This window comes from Herpailurus yagouaroundi, unplaced genomic scaffold (genome assembly GCF_014898765.1).
Source record: "Herpailurus yagouaroundi ecotype Mexico unplaced genomic scaffold, PumYag 139, whole genome shotgun sequence".
Classification (NCBI taxonomy): domain Eukaryota; kingdom Metazoa; phylum Chordata; class Mammalia; order Carnivora; family Felidae; genus Herpailurus; species Herpailurus yagouaroundi.
In genome coordinates this window covers 43,384,937-43,404,808 of record NW_024412394.1, presented here as the reverse complement: position 1 = coordinate 43,404,808, position 19,872 = coordinate 43,384,937, and the positions used below count along the sequence as shown (strand labels likewise).

Sequence of the window (19,872 nt, the reverse complement as noted above, 5' to 3'; positions counted from 1 at the left end):
TCTTTAGTTTCAACTGTGAGCTCTTCAGGTGTTACTTAAAATCTATCATCACCCTACCTTCTTCACAACTTCTTATTCCCTGAAATAATTTTTTTTTAAGTTCATTTATTTATTTTGAGAGAGAAAGGAGGAGACAGAGAATCTCAAGCACACTCCAAGGTGGGGCTCAAATTCATGAACTGTGAGATCATGACCAGAGCCAAAATCAAGAGTTGGATGCTTAACCGACTGAGCCACCCAGGCACTCCTAGTCCCTGAAATATTTATTGGCACTCCTAGTCCCCTGAAATTACTTATTTGGTTAAGGTTAGCATAATGGCCTGCCCCATGTTTGTCTTTTAATAAATATTTGTTGAACCGATGAATTTGTTAAAATTCATTACCTTAAAACAACCCTGTGATGATCAGAGGAGAGACAATATGCTGCCCCTTTTACAGACAGGGAAACAACAGCTTGTGCTTACACAAAATCATACAGACTCATCCAGCTTTACTGCTATTTAAGGTCATTAGTTTAGGAACTTTAAACTTAAAAAACAAAACAAAACTGGGGCATCTGGCTGGCTCAGTTGGAAGAGCATACGACTCTTGATCTCAGGGATGTGAGTGCAAGCTCCACGTTGGGTGTAGAGATTAAAATATAATTAAAAAAAAAAAAAAGAAAACACTTTTTTCAGATGAAATACTACAGGAATCCTAATATATAAAACCAATCAAGACAGTAGAAACAGATGGAGAGTGATTCTAATCTTCTTGGTCCTTCCCTTTCTTCCTTCAGAAGAGATAAACAGAGCCCCCAGATTTAGAGTGACATGTCTGATAGGTTGAATCCAATTGCCAGCCTTTCATTCATTTAATAATTACTTATTGAGTGCTTACTATGTGCCAGGTTCCATGCTGTGTGCTGTGCAAAAAATTTAGAGACAAATTAGACATGGCCAAATAGCTCTACTTATTATTTATCACCATGCTGTCCTCTTTAAACTTTAACATTCCATCCCTATAGGATATACATACAACTTGACAAAGAGCTAATTCTGAAGTTTCTAGAGAAGGATAAGGCAAAAAATAAGAATGGGTCCTGATAAGGACATACATTACTTAGGTTTCATCCCATAATACTCACTCATCAAGTCTCTAAATGTTGTTTTATCATGTGTCATCAGATTGTCCATTATTGCTCTCCAACTGAAAGAAACAAGGATTATGATATGTAATTAGGATTTTCCTGTTGTTACCGGGAAAAAAAACAGTGTTCTACTTTGCAGGACAGTGGTTGATTTCAGCAAGATGCATCATCACACTAAATAAAAGCAAGACGACTTACTGATTAACACAAGAGGCGTCCATCTGAAAGAAACTGGGATCCATAAAGAGGTCAAAGGCTTCTTTTTTCCAAGCTCTCCGTGTGTACTGATACCCACTAAGACTACTAAGCAGCTGGACGCAGGCTCGATAACTAGGAGCATTATGTGCACTAGGAGGAAGGAGGACCAGAACCACTTTAACCTATGTGTTATAACTTGAACCACCATGTTATTCATAAGTACTCACACTCCCCTAAAACAATATGAAACAGAAGGCACCATAACAGAAATAATGTGTTTTTTTTAATCATTACAATTCAAGGCAAAAATAATGCCATTTTGTGGTAATTCCAAAAATGGCATTAAAGGAACACAATTTGTTTCTAACAGGCTTTGAATTACAAAAGCTACTTTAGTAACAGTACCTGTGATTTCGGAGGTAGGGTACAACATAATGCATAATATTTACAAGTAAAGGAATAACCCGTTCCTTCTCATCACTATAGAAAACCATATCCAAAAGATGAGCCAAAACCTAAAAAACATAAGAAGTGAAATGGAGTATAATCTAACAGCTGAAAGTGACAGCATTCAGACATGGGTTTCAGTCTGTAAGAATACCTAGAATACCTTAAAATTTGAAAAATCTGAAATCAGATCTAAGTCATTTAAAAAACTTCAATGTTTATTTAGTTTTGAGAGAGAGAGAGAAAGCATGAGTGGGGGATGTGCAGAGAGAGAGAGGTGACAGAGTATATGAAGCAGCCTCGACAGCAGAGAGCCTGATGCAGGGCTCAAAATCACTCATCGTGAAATCATGACCTAAGGCGAAAGTCAGACCTTCTCAACCAACTGAGCCACCCAGGCACCCCCTCACTAATCCATTTTAAATGAATGGTTTCTGCAACTTTTAAAAATTTTTCTGTCCAATACAAATATAGGATATAAGTACGAGCAAATTTTGCTATTTTCAACTGTGAGAGGGAAGTACAGAACCTTCTAATAGAAGGTTCTAAGAGAGGTCAAGAACCTTCTAATGTGACAGTGACTAAAGAGTGAATCAAAGACTAGACACTCTATTCTCTTTCTCTGATTCAGTTAAAAGAGAGCTTAGAAATAAAATGAACTGTTTAAGTCCCAGCTCTATCAATTAACAGCTATTTAGCCTTAGTCATATTGTTCTAATCTTTGGGAGGCATGGTATCCACATCTGAAAAGAGAAATAAAAATGACCTACAAGGCTATATAGCAGGGTATAAAAAAAGAGCATGTCAGAGGATGAATCTAAAAATCTTTGGTAAAATATTTCATCATGGCAAGCATCATTATACCACCTTCTGATTATACTGTCATACAAAAGCACTTTTCTTTTTAAAAATCATGCTTAAAAAAATAGTGCCTGGGGAAGGAAACAATATCTAAAGTTATCACTAATATTTAACAAACTGGTCCAAATACAAAGTCACAACTTTATTTATTATAGTGATCTCTAGAAGTGCAAAATGGTTTTTCAAATTAAAAACTCCTCTGTAAGGATTACTTGCTAATCTTGAACTTTGACATTGTTTACTTGAAAGGTCATGTGAAAAAACTTGATATTTACCTCAGAAAGTAATGTCAGTGCATGGACACTATATACAGAAGGAGTTATGTTTGAGGTTTCCATTGCAGGTGATAACATATCTAAATAAGAGAAAAGACAGGTAAAGTAAAGCTACAGTTAGGTCTTTTCCCACTGAAGAAAGCTACCTGCTAACATGAGGAAAAGGATGATTTTCCAGTGCTTACAGTGCTAGTTGCAATGATTTCTTAGTAAACAGGTGCCTATAAACATAAACCTCAATCTTTGAGATCAATACCTTCAACATCAGATTCCAAATTGGTCCCATCCACCATTATTTTGGGAGAAGGCTTAACTTCAAGATTTCGTCGCAGCCATGTTGTCTGTTCTAAAGAGGAACCAGCAATGGCACCAATTGCATCCACTATTTTATGAGTCACATCCTAAAGAAACAAGGGAAAACCACTCTACGTATACATGCATATACACATACCCAAATACGTGTGCTCGTGCAACTTCGTAGATGGATCTTACCTGACCTTATCCTTTTACAGTTAAAGGCAGTGAGAGATACAGAGTTTTGGCAACAGCTCTCAATTCAGAATGCCTTACCTGAAGGTCTCTTTGGTCTTTCTTATTTTCCAAAGTAGGGTTTTTCATAATGAACTCATTCAGAACCCTAAAAGGGCAGAAGAGAAAAACGAACAGGAAACATCAGTGTAAAGGAAATGATGCAATCTGATTTCTCACAGTGACCAAGTGTCTCTGTAGCCTCAACTTCTATTTTATGTGTTTAATGAATGTATATATGAATATCCTATGACTTTAAAAGGAATAAACATATGCAGGAAAACACATGTACAAAGATGTTCATAACAACATTATTTGTAAAAGCACCAAAGTGGAAAGAACCCAAAAGTCCAAGAGAAGAAATCGTAGCATATTCTTACAATGAAATACGGAACAGCAATGGAACTCAATAAATTACAGCTACATGAAATTACATGGAGGAATCTTATACACATATGTTGTGTGAAAGAAGCAGACACAGAATAAAATATTTACATACAGTTTTTAAAAAAGGGCAAAATTTATCTGTGGTATTAGAAGTCCAAATAATGGTTATCTTTGGGGAGAGGGAAAGGACAGTAATTGGGAGGGGACCTGAAGAGACATATGGTGTTTTATTTCTTAATTTAGTCTTGTGATTATATAATTGATATGTTCACTCTGTAATAACTTGTGGAGTTGTATACTAATTATTTGCATATTTTCCTGTTTACATTTTATATATTAAACAAAAAAAACCCCCAAAACTCAAACCCCACCAATCTTAAATTGTAATACAGAAATGGTTTCTTATCCTGTGTGTCTATATATAATAGATTAAAAATACTTTATAAATGAAAAAAAAAATCAACTTTTTTTATTTGCTAAACTTCCACTCAATATTTACTCTGACTTGATTAAGATAAATTATATGCATGATCATTTCCAAACTAAATGTGAAATGATACTAAAAAGCAATCTTCATATCAATTTCTATTTTGTAATTAGGAATTTTTAGAGGATCAGTGGAATGGTTGGTATTAAACAAACAAACACACAATCAAATTTAAAAAGGGAATTAAGTGTCTAGTCTAACTGACAGTGTCCAACTTTTTGCTTAAATAATCAGAGTATACACCCCGGAGAAGGAGGTAGGATCTTTATTTTCTGAGAAATGAGAAAGGAACAAAAGGCAGGTGAAGAAAGAGTAAAATCCTGTAGGGAAGCTACAAGTCACAATAAATAGCTTTGATTTTTGATGAAAGTAGGCAGCAGGGTTATTTGCTGATAACTCAAAGAACTATACATATATTTCCTCTTTGAGCCTTAAGATAACTCAGGTAGGTAGGCCAGGCACCACTATCTTTGCTTGACAGATGGGAAAACAGCCTTGGAGAGGTTTACTGAGATACCCAAGATCACAGAGATGAGGGCTGGGACTAGAAATAAGAAGAATCATAAATCTTCATGAGTATGTAGTTTGATTTCTAGTATTTACATTTCTCTCTCATCACTAAAACTCATACACACTAGTTATATTAACCTTTGATCCAGGAAGGGCAAACATTGAGCCCACTGCTCTTTTCATTACATCTCCATTGTCTAAAACTCCTTCGGCTTTTTTAGATAACTTTCAAAATAGATAGTATGAGGGTCTGGGGATCATCATAATCCCTGAAATTCTTGAGCAGGGTCTGTGACTCACTTTGGCTGGGCTGGGCCCTCCATGTTACTCAACTACCATAGGCTGACCGGCTCTCCACCACGGTTCCTCCACCTCCTGGCAGAAGACTACATTCCCACATTTACCAGGAAACTTGAGGCCATCTCACTGAAGAATTCTCACCTTCTCTCTTCTTCACTTGAAACTCTTCTATACCACTAGATGCCAAAACAGAATTGCTAGTTTCCATAAGGACACGGAGGGCAAAAGCGAAGTCTGTGTATACAGATTCACACATTTACACATATAAAATCCCCTTCAGAACTACAGAAGATGGCTAAAAGCTCAAAATTCTTTGCACTTGGTTGAATTTATGTCCATTCAGTAAGAGAACATGTTGACTGTCGCTGGCTATTAATGATATCATTGGACTGCCTGATGCAATGTAAAAAAACTGGGGAAAAGCTTACTCTGTTTTTTCCTTCTTCTCCTTATATCTTAAGCAGTCCTTTTCAAACTTCAGTGTGTACTCACTCTTGCTAAAAAAGCAGATTATAATTGGGGTGTTCTGGGTGGAACCTTAGATTCTACATTTTTAATAAGCTCCCTGGTGATTCCAATGCTGCTGGTTGAAGATCAACCTTTGAGTAGCAACATCTTAGAGGAAAATGTATCCTTCTTTCTCACTCTAATACCTGTTCATTTCCTTTTCTCCACCTCTTCCCAGCTGTCTCTGTAATGTGATGCTATCAGTGAGCCCTCTTCTCTCTAGAATTTTCTATCACTCTCCACTTACATAACACCTATGATTGGCCAGGCACTGTTCTAAGAATGTAACAATATTAACTAATTTAATTATCATAACAACTTTGTGAGTTGGCATTATTATCATCCCTGATGGGGATGATAATATCATCTCACAGATGGAGAGGTTAAATAACCTGCCCAAGGCCACGCGGCTTAAGAAGTAAAGAAGCTGGATCTGAACGCTGGCAGACTACAAAGTCTTTGCTTTTAGCTATTCAACATCCTCAGATCTTCTTTACTATCTTTTTTTAAAAAGATTTTATTTTTTAAGTAATCTCTACACCCAATGTGGGGCTCCAACTCACAACCCCAGGATCAAGAGTCGCACACTCCACCGACTGAGCCAGCCAGGCGCCCCAGATCTTTACTACTAATGATGACTTCCAAATCACATTTCCTCCTGCTACTTTATACTATCATTTTCTTTTCATGATCAAACATCTTCAAAGAATACTTCATACTTTCTCACTCTAACCCTTGGCTGTTAACATCTGTGCTCACTATCTCACCAAACTCCTCTCTCTTAAATCACCAGTCCTCTCCAAATCATCAGTACAGGCTCTTATTCCCCCATCATCCTTCATCTCTTTGGAAGAGTTCCTTGTGCCCTCTTAACTTACGTTTGCTTCTAGAACACGGAATATAGTCGGTTTTCTTCTAATTTTCTTCTATTTCCCTTTCTATCTCCTTTGCTAGTCCCTTTTCCTTTATTCTTTGTCTTGGTCCTGCAATTCCATCCTTAGTAGTTCGTAGTCCCTACCTCCTACTTGAAACAGCATTCCTGGCCTAGCCTCCTTACCCTCTAATCCATTCTACTACTAACCTGCCACTCACGTCCCTCAAGATCTACCATCACTCTCACCCCTGCCCAAGACCAAATTTCTCTTTTTTTTTTAATGTTTATTTGAGAGAGACAGAGAGAGTGCAAGCAAGGGAGGGGCAGAGAGAGAAGGAGACACAGAATCCAAAGCAGACTCCAGGCTCTGGGCTGTGTCAACACAGAACCCAACACAGAGCTTGACCCACGAACCATGATATCATGACCTGATCTGAAGTCAGATGGTTGACCAACTTGAGCCACCCAGGTGGCCCCCTCCAAGACCAAATTTCTTAAGCTAAAATGTGAATCCTTCCCTATCCAGCTCCCATCTCCTTTTCCGTCTCCCCACCATTCAGTTGCCAGTGCTCTACTCTAAGAACCAAACCAGACCACGCACCGTGCCCCAAAATGCCCCTCCCATTCCTGTCTCCACAAAGGCTTGCTGCTCCTGCCAACTCCATTCACTGACCAGTATTTACTGGAGACATATTATGAACAATGGTAAGCGAAAAAACCGACACTGTCCATGACATCATGGTGCTTGCAGTTAAGTAAGGGTGACTGGAATTTATCAAATAATCCTACAAATTAGCAACACAGATAAGGAAACTCCAAAACAGAGAAAATGACTTTCCAAGACTGTTCATGTTCAGGGTCCTGAAGGCAAATGACTCCTGTATGAAATTCCCCATCAGGCATCCTACTCATCCTTGAAGAAACTACTATAGTAAGGTTTGTTAGTGCATTTACATTTTGTATACACATAAACACACAGTTTTCTCCCTACACCCTTTTTTTACAGGCCTCAAATCACACATCTAGTTCTATATCTTGAAAATTCCAAGAGAAGACAGAGAGAACATGTGCTCACTCAAAACATCTGCTATTCAGCAATTAGGACAATGAACATTATTTTTTTCAAAATAATATTTTTAAGTGAAATTGCTTACCCAAGTATAAGAAACTGCCCTGGGGCTGGAAGACTCAGTTGTATGGAGTCTTTCAGAAGTATCAACAATGATGCCCAGCTATCCACTAAATTGGGCACTGGAATTCTGCAAGATAAATATAGTTTTGTATATATAGAGAGAGCCACAGTTAACTTTTATTTTCTTTATATTTTCCCACAACCTTTACCACATTTTCCTACTAGTTTCTCTGAAACATTCGCTAAATTTTTATAGACTATGATAGGACAAAATTCTTAAAAGCTCTTTATTTTCTACTATTGTTATATAAAAAGAAAACCAACATATTTAAAATATCCGGTGTAACTTAATTAGTATAGAAATTTTAATTGTGCTATAGAAATCCCAGTTTTTAATCACACGGACTCTCAAAAGTAAAATACAACTGGATTAAGTCTCAGTTGGATTACTGACATCATAGTCACCTGCTCTTGGTCCTATTCTCTCCACTTATCTCTTATTTTAGTTCTTTTTCCTTCACCTAGGAGTCTTTAGTTCATCTAAGGGAGAGTTAACAATCTATCCTGAACATCAGTCTCTCACCTCTAAAGATATTCAGATTATCTTTGTTTCAGTCTGGCCTTAACCCTAACACCTATATGTTCAAACTATAGGTACTCTTTGCTCTAAATCACAATCAATTTAAATATACTAGATAACCTGACTTTATAAATGTTAGTCATAGATCATAAACTGATGCCAGTTTGGTAATTAAAATGCATTTGCCCTCTACAGGAGGACATTAAGATTCAGGTTGTCCCATAAGTTTATCAAAATTGAAATCAACTGACTTCTGTTTAGGGGTCAGCTAAACACAAAACTGGAATACTAGAACGGGAAGATATTTTCTTTTCATCATTCCTAATATTAAAAAAAAAAAAAGAATCAGATTAGATTACCACATATTCACCTATATCAAAATAATAATGGATTCAGTGGTGACAAGCATGGCTTCAAGAGTTGTAATTTCTCCTTTATATTTAAATGATTTTCTTACAATTCATTGTTTCAATACTATGTCTTCAATACACTCAGGTCTTTAGGTTTGCAGGACCTACATGGCTGTGGGTCATTAACATACCCACTGGCTTATATAAATATATCCACAAAAGGAAAAATTAGCAATTTCTTAAATGAACTCAGCTGCCTTTCTCCTATATTCCAAACTTTTATACATTGTTAACGTAGTAAGGAGAGATCTACATCAGTTATCTTACCTTTGAATATAAGCATAGAAAAACTGAAGCATGCAGACTTCCAAAGAAAGGTGTTTCTATAAACAAAAGAAATCAATTTTACAGTGAAGAAAAATGCTGCCTTTACTTTTTCATTATTGCAGCTACTCTGTACTTTACTGTCAAAACATTGAAAGAAAACAAAAACACTAGTTTGCCATTAAAAATGCCACTCAAGTCTTTCATTTAGTAGAAACAAACTTAACCTAAGAGCTATTTAAAAAGTTGAAAATGCATAGAAGAAATAAAGAGTCTCAATCGCCACCCCCTGTGCACATCAAAAGTTGATACTCCAGCCATTACTTTCAAATGATCCGCTTACTTGATAAACATCAATATGTTTTATTTTAATCACCTTATACTTGGTTGGTGCTATCAGAATTAGGTTGAAGATTTTCATGAAATTTGAATTTAAATCTATTTTACTACAAGTTTCTGTTAAATTAGTGTAGTTAGTTCAAATCTGAGACTAACGCCTAACATGAAGTTAAAGGACAGTGCCTAGAAATTAGTAATAGGCAAGAAAATGATACTGATGTCCACGGACATTTATCAGTTTGTTCCTTTGTAGTACCAACTATCCCCTTGAAGTTTCCCCTTTATCACACAAAAGTCAAGTGCCTAACGGATTCAGAACCCAGATCGAGAGCAAGAGGCAGCCGCTGGAGGGTGGTGGAAGCTGCTATTATTTGCTTCCAGGGTCCTTCATGCTTAGTCCAATGTCTGACACAAGCAGATGCTCAAAATACGATGCTGACCTGAGCTTGGACGTGCAAATTTAAAATCCTATGGCAAATGCTCCAGAGGTGATGTTACAACAGTAAGCAAATTATTAAAAGTTAATATGGATACCGGCTATTCTACACACAGAAGTATCCTCTTCCCATGGGCAATTCAACAAAAAAGATAAAACAAAAAAAATTAACATTTATGTTTAATAAAGCAGATATGTGTGATAATTCTGTGAAGGATATGATTAGGTTTATTTGGCTTGGCTTAAAGTCCAACATTTGCAGGTGGTAAATATTTTCTCAGCAAATATGACCTCTCAATATTGAGAAGTCCATAATTTTACTAATTTGCAGACTTTGTATCTGCCTAATTAGAGACCATAAACTGTGAGCACAGACTATGTTACTCATTTTCTGTAGCTCCTGCAAAGCACGGTTTTGTACGCGGTCAATAAATGACATGGAGTAGAGCTAACGTTACAACAAAATGCTAGACATTTGTCCAAAGAGAAAGGAATAAAGAAGCTAAAAAAAAAAAAAAAAAGCAACAGTTGAGGTAAGCAGACCTTGAGCACTGGTTTATATGTTCTCCCTTTATTTTATTTTATTTTTTTTAATTTTTTTTTCAACGTTTATTTATTTTTGGGACAGAGAGAGACAGAGCATGAATGGGGGAGGGGCAGAGAGAGAGGGAGACACAGAATCGGAAATAGGCTCCAGGCTCTGAGCCATCAGCCCAGAGCCTGACGCGGGGCTCGAACTCACGGACCGCGAGATCGTGACCTGGTTGAAGTCGGACGCTTAACCGACTGTGCCACCCAGGCGCCCCTATATGTTCTCCCTTTATATGACCAGAACCTCCCCCCCCCCCTAAGATTTTGGTCATAAACTCTGTAACTGCCTTAGATGGTTCATATTAGAGATCTAAGCCATTAAGGGCTCTTCACAGGCTACAGGAATGATCACAATAGCAGTCACTGCAGAAGTCGATACATGTTTTTATTACAGGAGTGTGAGGGCAACATGCATTCCTCTCTGCAATCTGTAAGCATTAAAAGGATGTCACTGAACAAAAAATATCTTATCTCCAGCATTATTTCTGAAATAGAATTGTAAACAGCTCAGAAAAGCTCTTCTTACCTTGTCCTTGGCTATGGCTGGGGGCTGCTTTAAAACTTCTTTCACGGTCTGCATAACGGTTTCTGCTCTCATGACACTGATGGAGCGAACCAGTTCTACTAGTAAGAGCTGCTCTTCACTGGCTGCAGGGATGACCTGGATAAACACATCACTGCGGTTATACACGTACGTGGGCACACAGGCCTTTTAAGAGAAATCACAGAATTAAGAGAATATTTCATGGCCTCTTTTTAATATAAAGGACTTTACAAGTCTCTTGATTAGGTAAAATATATGTACTTTTTATCAATACAATGTATACATCATTTCAAAAAATCAAACAGGACAGTAAGCTATGTCCTATCCCATATCTCACACCCTAGATCAACCATGCTCAACTCTTAGCTCTTTTCTTTTTGAGTAATACACATGGCTATTTTTAACTATTTTGTGTCTTTTTTTTTTCCCGATTTCCTACTGACTTCCTACCTCAGAAGACAAAAACTTAGCTCCCTTACATTTTTCTCCCTATCCTCCCAACATAGTTATGTTGTAATTTTATTTAAATAAATATCCAATATTCATATGACTATTTATGGTTGTACTATGTATTATACTGCCCTTACATTTCTTTCACTTTTTGTTTTTCCTAGAGCTAATAAACTGCTCTATTTTTGTTTGGTTTTCTCCATCTTGATCACAAATTCATCCTCAAATGCTCTAACAACTGTAAATCTCTCATTACATATTAAAATACATTAGGTAATTATTAATCTTCTACCTCTTCCTTTTCCTTTTTTTTTTTTTAAAGTTTATTTCAAGAGGGAGAGATAGAAAGCGTGCATCAGCACAAACCAGGGAGAGGCAGAGAGAAAGGGAGAGAAAGAATCCCAAGCAAGGTCCATGCTGTCAGCACAGACCCTCATGTAGGGCTTGACCTCAGTAACCGTGAGATCATGAGCTAAGCTGAAATCAAGAGTCGGACACTTAACTGACCAAGCCACCCAAGTAGCCTTTTTTTTTTTCCTTGAGACATCTATTTGAGGTCTTTCTGCTCTCTTTCTGGGTTGGTACTCTGTAGGTTTGCATAGTAACATCTTGATAACTTTTCTGTGACCGTCAGCCTTCTGTGTCAGAACCCCTATTGCTTGGATCCCCCTATTTCTTGGTTTATTCCTCCTCTAATGGAGAGGATCTTCCAGGTGCTGAGAGAGGGGGAACTGATGGTAATGACTTTTTAAAAAAAAATAGATTTTGCATGGTTCAAAACTCTTTGAGTGACAGTTTGGGTTTAGCGTTATAAGTTGAAACTGATTTTCCCATAATTTCCAATGCTGCTCTTAACAAGTTTTATCATTTTTCCACTGAATAGGAACAGTATTTTCTCCGAAGAAGATTTTCAGATCTTTTATCTCCAATGTTCTGACATTACATGCTGATCTTTGAGTAAATCTTTTTCACAATGTCTGTGCAAACTCATTTCCTTCATTTCTGGAAAATTTTCTTGTACTATTTTGTTAAATTTTTCCCCGTCATTTTTTTGTTCTTTGTTTCTGCAAAAAGATATTGAGCCTCCAGTATCATTCTCCTAATTTTCTGATCTCCTCTACCCTACTTCCCTATCTCTAAATTTATATTTTATTTCTAGTATTTATCTGCTTTGTTTTATATTCATGATGGGGCACCTGGGTGGCTCAGTCAGTTAAGCGTCTGACTTTGGCTCAGGTCATGATCTCACAGCTCGTGGGTTTTGAGCCTCACATCGGGCTCTGTGCTGACAGAGCTCACACTCTGTCTCTTTCTCAAAAGAGAGAGACAGAGACAGAATGCGAGTAGGTTAGGGGTGGAGAGAGAGGGAGACAGAATCCGAAGCAGGCTCCAGGCTCCGAGCTGTCAGCACAAGAGCCCGACGCGGGGCTCAAACTCACGAGCTGTGACATCTTGACCTGAGTCGAAGTCGGACGCTCAACCAACTGAGCCACCCAGGCGCCCCAACATTAAAAAATTAAAAAAAAAAAAGTTTTATATTCATGAACAATTTTAATTTTTGCAAATTTCTTTCTGATAATCTTATTTCATGGATGTCACATAGCTTCCCCTCTTAGAAAGGCATTTTTGTTATCACTTGAATGTTATTCTGTAACTTGCATTGTTTCTTTTGACTTTATCTAGTTGTTTTTCTCATTGTCTATCATATTAGAGACTTTCTTCATGTGACCAGTAATCCTTGGCTCTTTATTCATATTTAAATGTGAGGAATAGTAATAAAGCTAATATTTACAGAGTGCTTATTAAGTGCCAGGCATTGCTCTAAGTGCCACATAAATATATTCTTCCAATTCTCACAACCTCATGAAGTAGTATACTTCTTCTCCAGGGTCATATAGTTAGGGATTAAAGTAAGGATTTGAACCACACGGATCTGGTTTCAAAGTCTGTGCTGTTAACAACTACACTATTATTGCCTTTGAAAAAGGAATTAAAAAGTGATGGGAATTCAAGCATTTATGTGCAAGACTGATGGGTAGGGAGGCTTCCCTGTGTGGTGACTACAGCCTAGTGTTTTTGTTTTTTGCTTTGTTATTCATTTTTATTTTTTAATATAAAATTTATTGTCAAATTGGTTTCCATACAACACCCATTAGTCATCCCAAAATGTGCCCTCCTCAATACCCATCACCCACCCCCCCCCCATCAACCCTCAGTTTATTCTCAGTTTTTAAGAGTCTCTTATGGTTTGGCTCCCTCCCTCTCTTTTTTTTTGCCCTCCCCTTTCCCCATAGTCTTCTGTTAAGTTTCTCATGATCCACATAAGAGTGAAAACATATGGTATCTGTCTTTCTCTGTATGACTTATTTCACTTAGCATAACACTCTCCAGTTTCATCCACATTGCTACACATGGCCAGAATTCATTTTTTCTCATTGCCAAGTAGTATCCCATTGTATATATAAACCACAACTTCTTTATCCATTGATCAGTTGATGGACATTTGGGCTCTTCCCATAATTTGGCTATTATTGAAAGTGCTGCTATAAACATTGGGGTAAAGTGCTTCTATGCATCAGCACTCCTGTATCCCTTGGGTAAATTCTTAGCAGTGCTATTGCTGGGTCATAGGGTAGATCTATTTTTAATTTTTGGAGGAACCTCCACAGTTTTCCAGAGTGGCTGCACCAGTTTGCATTCCCACCAACAGTGCAAGAGGGTTCCCGTTTCTCCACATCCTCTCCAGCATCTAAAGTCTCCTGATTTGTTCATTTTAACCACTCTGACTGGCATGAGGTGATATCTCAGTGTGGTTTTGATTTATATTTCCCTGATGATGAGTGACATTGAGCATCTTTTCATGTGTCTGTTGGCCATCTGGATGTCTTCTTTAGAGAAGTGTCTATTCATTTCTTCACTGGATTATTTGTTTTTTGGGTGTGGAGTTTGGTGAGTTCTTTATAGATTTTGAATATTAGCCCTTTGTCTGATATGTCAATTGCAAATATCTTTTCCCATTCCGTTGGTTGCCTTTTAGTTTTGTTGGTTGTTTCCTTTGCTGTGTAGAAGCTTTTTATCTTCATGAGGTCCCAATAGTTCATTTTTGCTTTTAATTCCCTTGCCTTTGGGGATGTGTCAAATAAGAAATTGCCGTGGCTGAGGTCACAGAGGTTTTTTCCTGCTTTCTCCTCTAGGGTTTTGATGGTTTCCTGACTCACATTTGGGTCTTTCATACATTTTGAGTTTATTTTTGTGAGTGGTATAAGAAAGTGGTCTAGTTTCATTCTTCTGCATGTTGCTGTCCAGTTCTCCCAGAACCATTTGTTAAAGAGACTTTTTTTCCATTGGATATTCTTTCCCACTTTGTCAGATTAGTTTGCCATACTTTTGTGGGTCCAATTCTGGAGTGTCTATTCTATTCCATTGGTCTATGTGTCTGTTTTTGTGCCACTACCACGCTGTCTTCATGATTACAGCTTTGTAGTAGAGGCTAACGTCTGGGATTGTGATGCCTCCTGCTTTGGTCTTCTTCTTCAAAATTACTTTGGCTATTTGGGGTCTTTTTTGGTTCCATACAAATTTTAGGATTGTTTGTTCTAGCTTTGAAAAGAATGCTGGTGCAATTTTGATTGGGAATGCATTGAATGTGTACATTGCTTTGGGTAGTATTGACATTTTAACAATATTTATTCTTCCAATCCAAAAGCATGGAATGTTTTTCCATTCCTTATTATCTTCTTCAATTTCCTTCATAAGCTTTCTATAGCTTTCAGCATACAGATCTTTTACATCTTTGGTTAGGTTTATTCCTAGGTATTTTATGATTCTTGGTGCAACTGTGAATGGGATCAGTTTCTTTGTCTTTCTTTTGCTTCACTATTAGTGTATAAGAATGCAACTGATTTCGATCAGACAACAAAAGGAAATCAAAGGCATCAAAATTGGCAAAGACGAAGTCAAGCTTTCACTTTTTGCAGATGACATGATATTATACATAGAAAACCCGACAGACTCCACCAAAAGTCTGCTAGAACTGATACATGAATTCAGCAAAGTCGCAGGATACAAAATTAATGTGCAGCCTAGTGTTTTGTTAGTAGACTCAAAAACTTCAGCAACTATAGGTCTTTTTTCTTGGTCAGGTCATTTTCCTAGAGGTGAATCCTCAAAATTCCTACCTAAGGGCAGCACTGCTTCCTGCCACCTCACTGGGGTGAGGCTGATACCCATTTTTCAGTATGTAAAGTTGTTGCAAATGCCCCTGTTTTCATCATAAAGTCTAATGTCTATCCCTGTGAATCTTGTGCTCTCAGGTTCAGAGCCTTTCTTGATCAAAGTCTTCACAGAGCAAACTTGGCTCCAGTTTCTTGCTTGGGTGTGGTAAGAGAGTGGGTGGTGGCTTGGGTTGGGGAAAAGGGATCTAGAAGTGGTCTAGTTGTTCCTTATATAAATTTTCATTAATCCTCCGGATTTCACCCCATCCCAACACTTTGTCTTCAGAAGTATGTGACATTTCTGAGGCACCTGGGTAGCTCAGTCAGTTAAGTGTCTGACTTCAGCTCAGGTCATGATCTCACAGTTTCAAGAGTTCGAGCCCCGTGTCAGGCTCTGTGCTGTCAGAGCATGCTCCTGATTCTGTGTGTCCCGCTCTCTCTCTGCCCCTACTCTGCTCATGATCTGTCTCCCAAAAATAAATAAAAACATTTAAAAAAAAAAGTACCTAAGATTTCTACTTCCAGAGACCATCTGTAGTTTTACAGGGGCAAGTGGTTCCTTTTTTACAGCAATGTAGACTATCAATTTTCTCTACTAAATCTGTTACCACACAGATCTGTTGTTTTTCATCTTGGAAAATTTTGTTGATACTTCTTATTTTTCTGTGGTCAACTCCCTCAAGTTCTGTCATTGTGGGTTTATGTCTTTTTAAATTCTTTTAGTCTCATTTTTGAAAGAAGAGCAGAGAAAAATGCATGTGTTTGATATGCCTTGTTAAACCACAGGTCCTTGGCTGATTGTAAATAGTTCAGGATTTCTGTTCTGTCTAATGTAGTATCTGCTACTGGATCCTCACATGCAAAAAAGTGTCCTAAGTAGCCATGTTCTCTTACTTTTATTCCTTTTGAAACTTCAACATATATGTAATGTGAAATCAGCACAAAAATAACAGATCAGAAACCTTAAACTAGACAAATCATATATCTTATGTGAATGTTAATTATTTAATAGCCTAATATTCTAATGAGCCACTATGTATTTCCAACAAAGAACACTTTTGAGCTTTCAAACTCACAAAGCAACAATTTCACATATACAATCCAGTTAAACCAATATACTAATTACATTTAGAAACAAACTACTTAAGCTATCATGTCTTAATGAAAAACTAGTCAAGATGAAAACTCTCCATATCATTCCTAAATGATAAACATTTAAAAAATACACTGTACTATGTTAACTTTTCCCTCTAAAATATAGTTAGTATCATACTAATTTCTTTTTTTACACAAAATGATTATTTTTATACTCAAGGCATTTAGGCAATACATCATTATCTAAACCTATAGAAAAACTATTGTTTCCACTCCTCATCCCACCCAAGCCCCACTGCCATTAATGGAGACTTGAAAATTGGCATGTACTCACCAAATGCTTATCAAACGAAAATAAAAATATCAAATGGCTGAACACATACCTTGGTCCTGGTGGTTGTTTTGTTTTGTCTTCTTTCATTCCACACAAATGCAATAGCAGCCATAAAATGAACACCATGATTCATTGAAATGGGGCCCAATAATTCAAGGATCTGTTGTCTCAAGTTCTAAAACAATTTAAACAAATGACCAGTGGATTTTAGTTGTTTTTTTTTTTTTTTAATTTTTTTTTCAACGTTTATTTATTTTTGGGACAGAGAGAGACAGAGCATGAACGGGGGAGGGGCAGAGAGAGAGGGAGACACAGAATCGGAAACAGGCTCCAGGCTCTGAGCTGTCAGCCTAGAACCTGACGCGGGGCTCGAACTCACGGACCGCGAGATCGTGACCTGGCTGAAGTCGGACGCTCAACCGACTGCGCCACCCAGGCGCCCCTAGTTGTGTTTTTTTTTAAATAATATATAATACTTTCATGTTTTGCTACCTAAATAACAGTAGAGGAAATTTTAATAGTGTTAAGAGATGCAATCATGGTCATTTTAATTGGAAAAGAAAATTTCTATATTTGACACTATATAATGACACTATATAATGACAACTGCTAATCAGCCAAATGCAACAGTCTCTAGAAATAATAGGAAAACACTATATATGAAGTTCAATTACATTTGATGTCGATTCCTTTAAAAAAGAAAAGGGTTTTTTTTTAAAGTAAAGTTATACAAAAGAAAAACAAAGTTTAATCTAAACCTAAGTACTTAGATAAAACTTTCTAATGGTGGAAAAGTTTCCACTCTTCTCCTTCCCTCAATTTCAGTTGTGTTCCCATTATTCCCAGATCTAGGGAGTCAGGTCAAGGAGTAAGAACAGGTAACTTGACAAAAGTTGTCAAATTCGACATATTATATTATTCAATTGAATAATTGAATAATATGCCTTGAAATATAATTTTCCTCTAAATATAAAATAGGAAATTTGGAAAAGGCCTGAGTATGAGAAAAAAAATTTTAAACTCAACCATTAATCACATCATCTTGAGATAATCACTATTACTACATTAATTTCTTTTTCTGCATATAATTTTTCATGTAATTATAAATATAAGATTTGTTCAATTATGTGACATGCTAGTTTCAGTAGTTTTATACATTTTCCATCCAGTAAGATTTTTTCAAAACTGCAATTATTAGGGGCCCCTGGGTGGCTCAGTCAGTTGAGCGTCCGACTTCAGCTCAGGTCATGATCTCACAGCTCTTGAGTTCGAGCCCCGCATCAGGCTCTGTGCTGAAAGCTCAGGGCCTGGAGCCTGCTTCAGATTCTGTGTTTCCTCTCTCTGCCCCTCCCTGACTTGTGCTCTCTCTCAAAAAATAAGTAAATACATAAAAAAAAACTTAAAAAAAAAGTGCAATTATTAGTAGCTACATAATGTAACACTAAAAGAGTTAATGTAACCGTTTCCTTATTTACTGTTTAGGATCTTTGTGCCACTAAATACGGCTATAAAGATATATAAAGATATCTATCTATCCATCTATCTATAATATATCTATCTTTGCCTAATTTTGATTGCCTTAGAACTGATTACTAAAGTAGCTTACTAGGTCAGACTACCAAATTTTTAAAGTTCTCTGTACATATTGGTAAACTGTTTTCCAGGAGGACTTTGCATATTAAAATGTCAACTTTAAAAATCCTCAAGAAAGGGAACAAAATTATAATATGTATGAACGAACCTCAAAAACATTATGTCACATAAAAGAAGCCAGACACAAAAGACAAAATAACATGTGATTTCATTTATAAAAATGTCCAAAAAAAACAAACATATATGTAGAGAAAACAGGTTAATGGTTGGTTGGAGTTGGTGATGAAAATAGGGAGTGACTGCAAATGGGCCCTGGAATCTTTTTGTGGTGATGAACATGTTCAAAAATTGTGGTGACAATGTACTAGAAAACTGTCCATGTACTAAGAAAAAAAATCATTGTACTGTATACACTTAAAATGGGTGAAATTTGTGATATATTTCTCAATGAAATAGTTAAAATTATTTGAGAATTAATTAATTTATGCAGCATGCTGCATACAATCTTTTCACGAGATGCTGAATACAATCTTTAGGAAAGTCCTTGAATGTTCTCTTGAGCTCCACAGAGGAAGTGTGAATTGTCTAACCTTTGTGGCTCCAAGATTAATAGTGGTGACAGACGCAGAGGCAGCAACGGCCATCTTTTCTGAGGAATCAGCCTGATGCAGGATGCTCCAGAGCAAAGTCACAGAGGACATGATCATGTGAAGGATGGAGAGGATTCCACTGCGGGCTTCAAACAAGTGTTTTTGGTCTACATTGACCAAAAGCTATTAAAGTCAGGGGAAAAATACATATCACTTACTGAAGTTTATAAGTGGCTACTTACTAGACCTCAGTCTTGAAAAAGGAATCAAATATTTGTGCAGTCTTACTTGGTGATACTGAGTAGTAGGATCCAACAAACAGTAATGAATAATGGCTGTGATCCCTTCTAAAAGAGTAAGAATCATATCTGGTGGAATGATTGATGCCATCCACAGAGGCCTGAAATAAAATGTACTCAGTTGAACACAAGTTCTGTGAAAGACAAATTCATGTTTTAATCAATGGTAAATGTCCAGGATGTGCTAGGCACAGAGTAGGTGCTCAATAAAAATTACATAAATAAATGACTAAGAGCATAAATTAGAAGCTTTTACATCCCAATCTATGAAGTGAGTGAGTTGTACTAGAGTTCTTTGGCTAAACAAATTCAATATGAAGCAAATAAATGTAGCTAGTAAATCTCTAGCAACTGTGTAACAGCAGGCATATCAATATTAACTGATGAAGGCAATTTTCTTATATTTTACATGTAATAGCAAAGGTTATATAGGAGATTAAATAAATACTAGTCAATGAAACATTTGACTAATTTCTGACAGACTAATTGAACACGGGG

General features: G+C 36.9%; 1 protein-coding gene across 8 annotated transcripts in view; it reads right to left on the bottom strand.

Annotated features, from left to right (window-relative positions):
* DOP1A (DOP1 leucine zipper like protein A) overlaps positions 1 to 19,872 on the bottom strand; it is a 113,733-nt gene that overhangs the window by 13,322 nt on the left and 80,539 nt on the right. For all 8 annotated transcript variants that reach the window (XM_040474034.1, XM_040474033.1, XM_040474038.1 and 5 more), the window contains 12 exons: positions 19,364 to 19,475; positions 19,076 to 19,258; positions 16,942 to 17,067; positions 10,782 to 10,916; positions 8,893 to 8,948; positions 7,658 to 7,762; positions 3,481 to 3,547; positions 3,167 to 3,311; positions 2,911 to 2,990; positions 1,733 to 1,842; positions 1,328 to 1,477; positions 1,127 to 1,188 (listed from right to left, as the gene is read on the bottom strand). In XM_040474034.1, coding sequence (XP_040329968.1) covers positions 1,127 to 1,188; positions 1,328 to 1,477; positions 1,733 to 1,842; positions 2,911 to 2,990; positions 3,167 to 3,311; positions 3,481 to 3,547; positions 7,658 to 7,762; positions 8,893 to 8,948; positions 10,782 to 10,916; positions 16,942 to 17,067; positions 19,076 to 19,258; positions 19,364 to 19,475 — 1,331 coding nt within the window. The remainder of the gene's footprint in view (positions 1 to 1,126; positions 1,189 to 1,327; positions 1,478 to 1,732; positions 1,843 to 2,910; positions 2,991 to 3,166; positions 3,312 to 3,480; positions 3,548 to 7,657; positions 7,763 to 8,892; positions 8,949 to 10,781; positions 10,917 to 16,941; positions 17,068 to 19,075; positions 19,259 to 19,363; positions 19,476 to 19,872) is intronic.